The sequence below is a fragment of the Camponotus vicinus genome, unplaced genomic scaffold (genome assembly GCF_025532165.1).
Source record: "Camponotus vicinus isolate PSW18456_S1 unplaced genomic scaffold, iyCamVici1.0 SCAF_7, whole genome shotgun sequence".
Lineage (NCBI taxonomy): Eukaryota > Metazoa > Arthropoda > Insecta > Hymenoptera > Formicidae > Camponotus > Camponotus vicinus.
Genome location: NW_028141979.1, coordinates 8,063,291 through 8,077,407, shown reverse-complemented (window position 1 = coordinate 8,077,407; position 14,117 = coordinate 8,063,291). Strand labels below are relative to the sequence as shown.

Here is a 14,117-nt window from a genome sequence, read left to right as displayed (position 1 = left end):
ATATTCAATGATTATGTAAAATTTTGGATGAATACGGAACAAAAATGGATTTGAGCATGTTGACATTGAAAGAGAGTAGCCACAAATAATACAAAAATAACTAAAGCGTAAATTATCAAATCACAAGAAATGTTCTAAAAAGATCTATCTATAAATTATTATTATAAATTTTATTATAAGTCTGCAAAAGTTTTGCAAACTTTATCTTCTCTATTTCTTAAGCCTGAATTTTTTTATAGACATTATTGTCAATGCGTATTTTTATTGTAAGTATAGTAAGATTCGTAAATTTTGTAGACTTTCTATTAAAAGTAGTTGTAAAGTAAGTATATACTTTGGCTTTATTAATTTATTTAAATACAATAACAATATTACAATTTTTCTATTAGTTTTTCATCGCTCTGCAATAATCAGCGTATGTAAATACTTTTGATATATTTTGATATATTGATTGTCTAAAACTAATCATTCTTTTTTTTATTAAAATAAATAGAATTTAATAGAATAAAAAATAAGTCTTGAAAAAAACAAATTTCATAATATTATATATCTTATCTATTATATGTCTCTCGTATTTTTATCTCAGTATTGTATGAACATTAAAATATTATATCTATATCTAATGAATAGAAAGAAGATATAATATTTAGATAATCAATTCTCCCCTGTGTTCATTTTTCATATTACAAGATACATGCATATGTAAGACACACACATATATATCAAATTGATAATTAATAATTATATTATATCAATTCGAATAATATACTAAATGCGTTTAAGCGCTTTTTTTAATATTAAAATGCAAACATAATTGTTAATTAATTTTCTATAAGAAACATCAAATTACACATTATAAATATTTGCGTCATATATACATTACATATGATGACGTATTACCGATATCATGTGTGTTGCAAACACGATAAATTTTTGACATTAATATAAAATGTTAACAGCTTTAAATATCTTCAAATTAAGAGAATAAGTTGTTTTTTTATATTAAAAAATCTTTCTATTATTTAGAAGAATTAAAATATATAATTTCTTGTAAATATTTTTTAGATAAAATAATCAGTACTATCTGTATTGAATTTAAACTGTCAACAGTACTTTTGAACTCTATTCTTAAATTATAAATTCGACAAAGAAATGTTAAGTCCAAATTAATCTGTTGAATCTAACGTTCAATACAGAACTTCTCATACTTTATTTTAATCTATTTATTTAGCATTTTTTTATTCTAATTTATATGATATCCGCTTGTTCATTTTTTTATTCTTTTTTTTTCTAAAGCTATTGCAACTGTCATAAAAAATTGTTAGGGATTCACTTTTACCACTGCGCTACTATAATTATAACTATAATTGTTCCTTTCTGTTCTCTTCCAATTTCATTTTATACATTGTATCAAAGCTGTAATTTATTCTCTATCTTTTGCATTATTCAGTCAATATCATTTTGTTACTTCTATTGTAACGATCATTTGACACTCATTGATCTATACTGTATTCTATATTATTTTTCATTTATGCCGAATACCCAGCTTGTTCTGTCTCATACTGTGCCCTATAATTATAATTAAGCATTAACTCTTTCGATTTATGATTAATATCTCAAGAATGTTTTATAAAATTTATATGATAATTATGAAATATTTCATATGTGCATTACATGAACACATATCGTTTTAATCTTGAAAAAAAATATTCTTTTTTAATTATCACATAGAAATAGTACTTCAAAAGAAAAAAAATTGTAAGAAAAATCGCGTAAAAAAATCGTAAAAGAAAGAAAACGTGATGTTTACTTTAAATAGAACTCATTAACTTTTTATTCTAGTATTAACCGCTATGTCATCGTTATCGTATATGTATTTCTTTATTCATGAATGCATGTTTTTAACCAAAATGAATTAATGAAAATACAAAAACTATTCATATATTAAAAGTAAACATGTGTATGCATTACATTTCGTTATCTTTTCCAGGTTTCATTGATCAATCAGCCAAGTATTCTTTAAATATATCATCAAAATTGTTTATAAGATATCGATATTCGTACAATTCGGTCTTTATTTGATTCCAACGTAGTTCTAACTTGCGGTTTACATACATTTTTATACTCTCCATATTCTTTTTAAATGGCAAGGATTTAATTACCTAAAACAAATTATTTTAACATTTAGTTCAACAGTAATTTCATAAAAGTCATTCACAATTTTTGGCTATTAGCATAATTAGCATAAGATAATTATATTGATATAAAAATAAATACATAAATAAATTAATAATAAGAAATTCATAACGAAATATGTATATTTAGATTTCTAAAATTTACCGTGTCGCCATTTTCATGATATTCATAATTAATCACAAATTCTGGATTATCCTTGAAATTAATTTCCACGTATTCCTTTATCTAAAATAAATTATTTTTTTAGATTAATATGTAAATGTATTAATTTTGCCTCATAATGTAAGAATATACATATATCATAGAACAAATAAATGTAGAATATGTTTAGATAGACATATATATAGACATATACAGGGTGTCCCTGAGCATGTGCTCACGCACTTGTGAGGAGGTAGAGCGCAGTAAATTAAATAAAGAAATCCTATTCCATGTAATTGTGATTTTCGTAATAATAATAGAAATATTAATTATTGAAAGTTCATCATAGTTATTTTTAAGGTCAATTTTAAGATTGACAGAGGCACTTTCAGAAAAAACGTTTGATACAAAAGTTTCTTATTTTTTCACGTACAATTCGAATCTGTAATAAAAAGTACCATATTCCCCTAAAAACATTCAACTTCCGATCCGGATGGCGTATTTCCGGTCGGAATCAAAAGTTGAAAATATCACCTTTTCTTTATTTAATTTACTGCGCTCTACCTCCTCACAAGTGCGTGAGCACATGCTCAGGGACACCCTGTATATTATATATGCAGGGTGCATCAGACCACTCGTTCCAGCCAAATATCTCGAAAACCGAGAACGGCAGACAAAAATATTTCAGACAAAAGTTGTAGGATTTCAAGTAACGCATTATATAGTAATATTGGTATGACCTCGAAGAGTATTGTCAAGATTACGTGAAAGTCACCTTCAACTTCTTAAACGGAAACCCCCATTTCTCATTGCATATTCTCATAGCTTACCTCGAAAACTTTTTAAAACACCAGAATAAAGTATATTTTCATTGAGTACTTTTCGAGTTATGAAACTTGAAATAATTTCTCAATTTTACATAAACCATAAAATCTAGTAAAATATTTATTTTTCGATTACCTTTCCTTAATATTTTTACGTACAAAATAATGAGAGGAAACAATTGATGTAAAGAAAACACATAGTTATATTTAAGAACAAATATTTAATTTTTAAAAAGAATATTTTACTAGATATTTTATAGTTTATGTACAATTAAGAGATTATTTCAAGTCTCATAACTCGAAAAGTACTCTAGGAAGAAAAATTTTATTATAGTGTTTTGAAAAGTTCTCGAGGTAAGCTATAAGAGCTTTTTTTGGGAAGAGATTGCCCTGACACCTGTATATATATATATATATGTATGTGTGTGTGTGTGAGAGCGCGCGCGCAAGTCATGTGTATACAAGCCTATACATATAACTGTATACAAGCCTATACATATAACTTTATAAAATTTACCTTATTAATTTGTTGCTTGAGATATACATGGTTCATGATTATAGTTAATGCTGTAATAAAACTGATTCCTCTATAAAAACGAAATAATAGATTTATATAATAAAAAAAATGAAGCAAACCTTCCTAATTGCACAGGTATTACATATTTATAAAAAAAATAATCATTACTTGGGTTTTAGAAGCCCCAAATTGTCTAAAATGAAATCAATTAATGCAGGATTCTTTGCATGCCTCGCAACAATATTACAAAAACTGTTTATATGGTCCACAGCTGTTGCCATATTAGCTGTAAAATATATACATTGGTAAATGATTAAAGGATCTTTGGAACAAGTTAAAAATTTTAAATAACTATGATCTGATTCTTCCAAATATCTATCAAACACTTGCATCCAAGTATCGTTATCGGCTGTTTTCAAACCATTGCAGAATGTCCATTCTTTCCATCCCATCCAAATTCTACAATATTTAAAATAAAATAAAAATAAATTATTAGAATTCATAATTTTATCTCTTGATCACATAAATTATCAATTATTTCACAAAATACGAGAAATATATATTTATGAAATAATTGAAAAATAATTACAAAGGGTAATTACTTGTTTGGTAAATAATTCTTATGGCTGTAGAGGTGCCATTTTAATTCACGATTGGCTGTGTGCAAGCAATCATTATGATTTAAGACGCATAACCATTTTGTAACCTCTTGTCTTAAACATTTAGCGAATAATCTACTATCCATGCTTTCATCTTGATTAAAATTGGTACTTAGTATTTGCGATAAAATCCCATTCAAGAGATACATTATTTCTGTCTACAAATTGTAAAATAATGTATAAAAATTTCTATATTTATTTATATTTTTATAATGATATATTTATTTATGTATTATAGAAAAATTGAAAAAGTTTGTGCGCATACGCTGTTATTTAAAAAGTTATGCCAATAATATAATAATGTTTTCATAAGATTAAAAAGATAATAATAAATGTGTGTCTATATTACATCTAATTAATATAATTTGATATTAATTATTATCCTTCTCAGTAGTAAATAAATTATTGCATAAAAATTTAAAAGGGGAAGTTGTTTCACTAACTTTGAAGAGCTAAACATTGTGTGTCTTATCTATATTTATAATTCATTTATATATTTTGAAAAATAATTTTAAAATATAAATGTCATATATGTTGTTAAAATATACATATATAAATTATTTAAACACACATTTTTTTACTTATACAAACGTTAATGTTATATATACCTTCATAAGTGTGCTTTCTGGAAACTTAAAGAAACCTGACATATATTCAAAACTTTTGAACATAGGATACCATGCGATATAATCTTTATCTCGCAGTAGATAGCGAGAAATATTCAAGAATATAGTAGAATTTAGTTGACCTGTCATCATGAAGTGAAATGTGTCGTCGATGATTTTAGCACGATCGAGAACATGTATTTTTCTAAAAGTATTGGTGTTCAGGTATTTCGAAAGTCTATTCCAATTCTCGGCATCATAATTGACGCGATAGCATTCTGTGGTTTGATAAATAAAATCTGTATTAATGTAAATGTTTTATTGAATTTGTCAAGTAACAATTTGAAACATAAATTTATTTTGGCTACATTCATGATAATCAACACTGATAATAAAATTATACTATACACTTCATTGTGTGTAACCATAGACATATTAACATGTTAATATGTCTATGTGTGTAACATATTAATGTATGTATAATCTTTAGAGTTAAACGATTATTATAATTAAATAATTATAATTAAATCATTCAATAATTAAATAATTAAATATTAAATAATTTTAATCATTGTTGGATTCTTAAGAAATATATAACTTAAATAACATATATTGAATTATGTAAGGTTAACTTTCATGTAGTAATAACTTGGAAACAGGCGCTTTGGAAAAAAATGTTTCAAATAAAAGTTCCAGAATTTGGAGGGAGAAAGATAGGGATATTAGTTGGGACGAACTCGTTCGTCATCGAATCTCGAATCGACATGGCGCGCACAGCGGCATACTATATTATTAAATTTAAAAAGCGCGGAATCTGATCTGCTGTGATGTTGCATAGCATAACTATAGTATATTTAACTGACTGTTGGAAGCAGAGCGCTTACTAGACCTCCGCGGGATGCAATTTAGCGTCACCTACGAGTCGAGAACAAATTCGTTTAATGTAACGCGTCACTATCTGTAATATAAATTGTTAACATCGCGCTGAAGAAGGATCAAAAGATGATCCGAAATGTTCGTTTTTTGTTATTATAATGTGTTTTTTAATAAACTAATTTTGAAAAAAGAAAGAAGTGTTGTTGCTTCTCTACCGCGCGTTGGCTCTTATGCCATTTTCTTTTTAATTTTTTGATTACTTGAGCCAAATCTCTAATTATTAAAATTAAATTATTAAATATTAAATAATTTTAATCATTGTTGGATTCTTAAGAAAAATGTTCTCTCTCTAACTAATATGTTGACGGAAAATATGTATTACTTCTATAATTTAAATAACATATATTGAATTATATAATATAATTAATGTAAGGTTAACTTTCATATAGTAATAACTTGAAAACAGGCGTTTTGGAAAAAAATGTTTCAAATAAAAGTTTTAGAGTTTGAAGGGAAAGAGAAGGTAAGAATTAGCTGGGCCTTGGGTGTAGGTATCAAGGTCAACCTAGGTTTTTTTAGAAAATCAAATGTACTTCAATTTATCTATATAACCAATTCCTCACAATATTCCTCGCAAAAAGTTATAAGGATAAAATAGCCAAAAATTGAATAGTTTACGAGATATTTTATACTTTAAGTTGACAAAATTTTACACATAAACCATAAAATATCTTCTTTTCGATTATCTTATCATAATACTTTTATGCACAAAATAATGAGAAGAATCGATTGATATAAAGAAATCATGTAATTATTTTTAAGAGAAAGTATAAATATGTAAAGAGCAGCTAAATATGTAAAAGTATTAGTAACAAATTTATCGATCAATATTTACCAGTTTGTTGTAAATTGGCTAATACCCAATCATTCTTATCTATGAAATCTATATTTAATGTATGTTGCGAAACATATGGTGCTAACCACACTTCAGACAATAATTTCTTCGAATTGGAATGAGTGTGGAATTGTGTAGTAATATTCACAAATATCCACATAGCCATATCATGATTGTCTACAGATATATTCAAGCTGCTATTATTATAATTTCTTTCCACATTAATCACAGGGTAATGTTCTAGTTGTGTCCAACCAACTATTCTTGCCGTTACATTATATTTCATTGGCAAATATTCATCGCTGACTGATTGCATAACGTCAAAGAAAAGAGAATTGCCAAAGGGTCTAAAATTCCAAGCGGGTAAATGATAAGTAAACATTAATGAAAAGAGATATCTTAAGAAAAATATTGAAAAGCAATTAAAATTTTTAACGAATAAAGTAAAAGTGAAAGAGAATAAGTAGAAGTACCGTAAATTATATCAAATAGAATTGGAACGATAAGAAAAGTATTAATGATAAATAGCAAAAAAAAAATATAATAGTAATTAAAAAGATAAATATGTCATAGAAAAAAATAAGTAAAGAATATATGAGATTTAAAAAACAAAAATTAAAAACGGAAATGTAGATAAAGAAAGAAGTTAAAGAAAATTGGAAGGAGACGAAAAATATAATAATAATATTAATAAGTATAAATATAATTTATATAAAAAATGGCAAAAATTAACAAGTCTTGAAATTATTAGTAAAATTTAAGTATAAATAAAGTTGAAAAATTTAAGTATAAATAAAGTTGAAAACATAGAAAAGAATAAAAGAATGGAGAGAAAGTTCGAGAGGTAAACATAAATAAATTTCAAAATTTAAAGACTAATTAAAAACTAATTATAAAAAAAAGCAAACTTAAAAAATCATTTAAAATTGTATTTATAATATAATTATATTGAAATCTATATATATTACTCACACATAATCGAAATACGAACCGATACCATACAGAAAGTTCTTTTCAGTAAATATAATTTGCAACGAGCGGAACATAATGCTTGCTACGAAAATTAACATCATAAAATAAAAATATATTTAAAATGTAATATGTATAAAATAAATTTGCTATACATGATTTGAATATATAAATTCATGAACGTAACTGACTTATATGTATAACAAATAAAAGTTAATTTTAATTTTACTTTTCTGGTAAACGTCAATACTTAAATAATTAATAATATAAATAAATTACAACAAAGTAATTTCTTTTATTATAATGTTTCTTATATATAGCATTTAGAATTTGTCGACAATAATTTATTTGCTTGATTACCCTTGATGTAACTAGGAACTTCAAAAATCCTATCGATATCATATGCTGATATGATTGGGAACGGCCATGTATTCTTGGTTCTCCAATGAAGAACATCATGTTGCATTTGAACCACAAAGAAATCTTGTATCCGAAGATGCGGAAATATCTGGACGCAAAAAGACTTTAATATAATTAAATAAATATTTAATTAAAATAAGTGCTAACGTACATTAGCAACATACATTAGAACTGTTACAATATATTAAAAAAAGCTAAACACACATTCGTTCAATGAACCTTTCTTATTAAGTTTAAAAAATTTATTAAAGTATCAAATAATGTTTAATAATATCATTTCAAATTATGTAAATAATTTATGTTTTTAAAGTTATTTAAAAGTATATATATCAATATATATAAATTATGATATTATAATATAATGTTGTTTATGTGACAAGTTTTGGCTAATTATCGTTATAGAAATCTCAATATTTTTATTTTTTATATTACTCCGATTATGTGTGTGTAATTAAAATAATTGATGTTAAATATAAAATTACCTTGTCGGCGGCAAAAATTCCAAAGAATGTAGCAAAACCTTTGCTAAACGAGACGTCCCATTTATATGGATCGATTGCATTATAAAACCATTCGTGGACCACCTTATATCCTATTAATCGAGTTATTTCAACTTTGCGTATCTCAGAATCTGTTTCTTGATTAAAAATAATATTTCCTTCTCTAAAAATAATTCGCAAATTTTGCTATGAAGTCGAGAACCCTTTTCTTGAGTTAGCGATCGCTAACGTAAGAAAGTTTGTACAATCACTAGACACGCTTTTGAGAGAATCATTGTTAAATATAATTAGTTATATAAGAGATTAATTATATTTCATAATAAACTCGTGTGTTAATCAAATTTTACGACTACGACATCTTTCAAAATATAGTTAAAAAATTGTGAGAGGAAAAAAATAATAAAAAATATATATGTTTCAATTACATATACATATGTAGATATTAAATTTTATAATATTGAATATATGCAGAAAAAATATTAAGTTTTAATGTAGAAATTAGCATATATTTTAAATCAAAGTATATTTACCCATAAAGAACGAATCCGAATTTTATATCCTCTTCATTTAATAATTTCGGAATCACGATATGATTTGTTTCCGGACTTCCTTTGCTCATATATTGCGGAAACACTTTATCTAAGTACTGCGCAATATCATGAGCAACTGTGTATGCAAATTGCACATGTGGTATTATGTCTGTCCTGCACCACAATTTGGTAGTTTGACTTGTTTCTGAACTTAAGGCGACATGAGCTATACTAACCGCTATGAAATATACGGGCATTACAGGAGTAGATTTGAAGCGTGTCCATTGCATATTATTTTCATCCATATTTATTTCTTGAACGGGCATATTTGATAAAGCCGTGTAGTATTTATGATGCTTTATAGAAATGTTATAACTAGCATATAGATTATCCTTCAAAAGTGGAAATAATCTTCGAGTCGCAATTGTCTGATAATGCGTTGCGGCGAACCACCTAGCTCATATATAATAATTTATTTTAAATAACAAAATGTTTTTAGTTCCTGCTGAAGTATGACAAAGAGAAGAAATAGAAAGAGAAAATATGTACAAATGTATATTGAGACTTTTATAAAAATACTGTTAAAAGAATAATTAATAATATAATTAATAATTAAAAATACTATTAAAAGAATAATATATATATTTTATATTACAATTTTATCATTATATTATATTTTTTATTATGTAATATGTACGTTATAAAAATTTTTTATAATATCTATAATAAATATATATACAATGAAACAATATATTAACAATATTCTCTAAAATATGCATTTATAAGATAATAAATATATGAAGATGATGATATAACATAACAGTATATTTTTTAATATGTATACCTTTTAATATAATTTTTAATACTTTAAGATTTGATCATTCATGTATAATCAATATATGTCTTGTATTAAAAAGTGTTTGATAATAGGAATATTATGTATACTTGCAATACAAACGACTTTTCCTGAATTAATTACTTAGGGATATTTTTTGTGAACTATAGGAGAACTATATTTAATTACTAAATTAAATAATAATTTATTAAATCGTACACATATGTAAAAACTATGTCATAGTATATATATATATATAATAATACGAACAGTTTGAAAAAATTGAAGCAAGAATAGCATTTATAGGGAGCTGAAATTATTTAACGTTTCAAAAACTACTCACACTCTTTCATTTTGTTCATCTATGTAAATTGTAAATCCTCCATCTTCAGTTAAAAGACCGGAAAATTTCACATTCAGATTGTAATTTCCTGCCGATAAATTATACGGAAAAGAAATTGTGGTTATATACGTTTCAGTGTCACAGATAATTTCCTTCGGTCTACGGGCAAAAACTTTTTCTTCGCTTTCTTTAAATATTTGTGTATTGTTTGTTACCGTAATTCTAGTTATCGACAAATTTTCTGTATAAAAATCTATCTCTTGTGTTTTGTGAGGAATATAAATGCTGACATTGTATTCGCCGTGGAAGATACTAGCATTGACATTTAGTACAAAGTAGATGTCATAATGTCGCGATTGTGCTTCAATAAAAGGAGCTGCCGCGATAATGAATATTAGACTACAACTTAATATTTTTAGGAATGCCATGTCACTCCTTTTCTTTCTCTCATTCACCTTAAATATAAGCATATCTAAATCTCAACAGAAATGAAGTATTTTCTTCTTGAAATAAAAAAAGACAAATAAAATAATACATATGTGCATATACATGTACAATATACAGAGTCTCCCATTTTAAAGTTTCCAATAAAATATCTTTTTAGGAAAGCATTTTAGGAAAAAATGTTTCAGACAAAAGTTGTAACGTTTTAAAATTTCTATTGAATGATTATATCCGTTTGACCTTGAGTGAAGGGGTCAAGATCATATGGAGTTCAACTTTGTTTTCTTAAACGGAACTCCCTATTGCGTATTCTTGTAATTTATCTCGAGGGCTTTCCAAAACATTATAAAAAAGTATTTTTTTGTTAAGTACTTTTCGAGTTATGAGACTTGAAATAATTTCCTAATTTTACATGAACCGTAAAATATATCTAGTAAAATATTCATTTTTCGATTATCTTAACTCAATACTTTTATGCAGAAAATAATGTAAGAAATTAATTGGTGTAAAGGAAGCACATAGTTGTTTTTAAGAAAAAATATGTAATTGTTAATTGCAAATTATATATTTTATCTTACTTTCCTGAGGAGAGTCTAGTGGAAACTTTAAAATAGGACACCTTGCACATTATATATATATATATATATATATATATATATATATATATATATATATACTATCCTCCATAAGTTTGGAAACACATTGCATTTTACAGATAAACAATCGCATGGCAGCAATCTGTGCAGATTTTTCATATGAATATATTGCAAGACGTTTAAATGATGATATGACGCCTGTTTATACCGAAAATATGTCGAATAATTATTATGCGGCACCGAACTGCTTGGAGTTAAATTTCGCGCGTTGATTTGTTCTGCCAATTAGTGCTACTACAGCATATCAGATGCTGTAGTGGAATGCCTGTAATGTTTACGCGCATTAGAAACATACATCAGAGTAATAAGAACTCATTTAAGTGCAGTTTGATTTTAGTTTCTGTAAAAGTAACAAAAATTACTACAATCATTAAAAATGACTCCGACGTGTCAGATTCCATATGAATTGCGAGTCAAGATTATTATTTTACAAGAAGAAGGATATAACATCCGGCAAATATCAAAAGAATTAAAGTTATTTTCTTTATATTGTATACTTTTATAGAGTGTTTCCAAACTTATGGAGGGTACTGTATATAATAAAAAATTCGCTTTAATTATTGCTTTTGTGACGTAAAAAAATAGAGAAAGTATGTAAAAAACATTTATTACAAAATATGTAATAAACATCACATCATTTTTTATTAATAATATATATCGAAGGATGAAAGAATTTTAATGTTTCAATATATTATATATTTTAGTAAACACGAAATATATTAATTTGTTTAAGTTTTATCACGCTTATACTTCTTTAATAAAGAATCCTTTATGAAACGTTTTATTTTAAATTATATTGAGTTTTATTTCAAAAATTATATAATAATATACGGTTCGAATTAAAATTTTGTCCCTCTAATAATTTTAAAGAAGGCAGACATTTTTGATGCATAGATTTATATTTGTTATAATTGTACTTTAAAATTATTTAATTTGCCTTCAACGTACATAATGTATATTTATTTTTGAAAGCGGTTATGTAGGTATTTTGTTTTTATAATAACTCAGCTCTCGTATATAGTTGTCTGCAGATTAGAAATTAATTTCTTGATAATAATGAAGTGTAGTTAGCTTATTCTTACCATATTATTAAAATCGACAAAAACTATATCTATATCTATTTGACCTTCATGTTCTGAAAAACTACCTAGAAATAACAACGTTCGATATTTGAAATCGTAATAAAAATATGTATATATCATTAAAACAACTTTTAAAATAATGTAAAATCAGTTTTAATAAGCGACTTATTTATCAATAAACAATAAAGTGTGAATAATTGATTAAATTATCTCCCGTATTATATATTTCATTTTTAAATAATTACTTTGAAAAACGTTACAAAACAATCGAGAAATTGTATTTCATACTTTCATTTTCTTTTTTCTGAGCAAATCATTTATCTCCACTTGTATCTTATAATTTATTGGCTAAATGTTGTAGACTTTTTTATATTACATATTTAAAATTAATACATTTTCTTCTTTTATCATATAAATAGAATAAAAGAGATTTCGAGAGAAGAACTCAACGGAAATGAATTTTGCAATATTATATATCGTATAATATATGTTATATAATGCCTTCTTTTGTAAGTGTTACACATTAATGATAAAATATTATCAATAAATAAGATGTGCAAGAAATCATTTAGATAATCAGTTTTCAAATTTAGAGTTTAAAAGTACAAGTTTTGACACATTAGGTATTTCACAAGTTTTTATATCACATAGCTATGGCAATAAATTTTCTTTAATTACTGCTATTATTACGTATAAAAAAGAGATATAAAAATATATAAAATATATTATAGAATATTTTATTAAAGTAATCTACCTTTAAGATAAAAGAATTATAATATTTCGGTAATATTTCAGAAAATGCAATGTATTAATTTAATTTGATTAGATGTAATCACATTGACATAATTTAATAAAAAATTTCTTTATTAGATGCTTAATTTTAAATTAAATTTTATGAAAACGACAATTTTGAAAGACACAATCTCTGAAGAAAAATATTATATTTGTTATGTTTGTGTGTTAAAATTATTTAATTTTCTTTAAAGCGATTATATATCCTGTTTTGTTATAACTCACCTCGTATATTATGATGTCAGCTGATCAGAATTTAGTTTTTTGATAATAATCAAATATATTTAACTGTTTATTTTTATAAATTATTAATATCGAGAGTATATCTATATTAACTTGATCTCTCTCTTGCCGCTCTGAGATACTACCAAAAAATGTCGTTCGACAAACGATATCATAATAAGCATGTTATGGAAACAACCTTGAAAATCTCAAAATAATATAAAATCAAGTTAATACGTGTCATACCAGTCAATAAACACAATAAAATGCCACATGATTAAATCAACTCTCTTACTCTATATATTTAATTTTTAAAATACGCTTTAAAACAATGAAAATGTTTTGTATTCTCTCTATACTTTTATATTTTTTCTTATGAGCAAACAATCCATCGCTGTTTGTGTCTTAATTTATTAGCTTTAGTTGTAGATTTATGATATTCAATGTCCAAAATCAATATTTTCTTATATTCTATAAATAGAATAAAAAACAGGTTTCGAAAAAAAATTAGATAGAAATAAATTTTGCAAATTGTCGTATAATATGTTATATAATTTTGTACTTTTGTTTGCAAGTGTTACATAGGTGATAAAATATATATCAATAAGAAA

General features: G+C 25.1%; 1 protein-coding gene across 2 annotated transcripts; it reads right to left on the bottom strand.

Annotated features, from left to right (window-relative positions):
- Nucleotides 1-409: 409 nt before the first annotated feature.
- On the bottom strand, nt 410-13,269 carry LOC145974396 (thyrotropin-releasing hormone-degrading ectoenzyme-like). 2 transcript variants are annotated; one of them, XM_083104204.1, is made up of 14 exons: nt 13,247-13,269; nt 10,311-10,765; nt 9,133-9,585; nt 8,585-8,765; nt 8,043-8,190; nt 7,686-7,767; nt 6,714-7,060; nt 4,946-5,220; nt 4,281-4,495; nt 3,847-4,137; nt 3,679-3,748; nt 2,341-2,421; nt 1,972-2,162; nt 410-1,569 (listed from the first exon to the last, which is right to left on the bottom strand). In XM_083104204.1, the coding sequence occupies exons 2-13, from the start codon at nt 10,736-10,738 to the stop codon at nt 2,001-2,003; spliced, it is 2,733 nt and encodes a 910-aa protein (XP_082960330.1). In that variant the 5' UTR covers nt 10,739-10,765; nt 13,247-13,269; the 3' UTR covers nt 410-1,569; nt 1,972-2,000. The 2 variants fall into 2 exon arrangements, with proteins under 2 accessions (XP_082960330.1, XP_082960329.1); XM_083104203.1 differs by lacking the exon at nt 13,247-13,269 and adding an exon at nt 12,493-12,534 and having other exon boundaries at nt 10,311-10,782.
- Nucleotides 13,270-14,117: the final 848 nt, after the last annotated feature.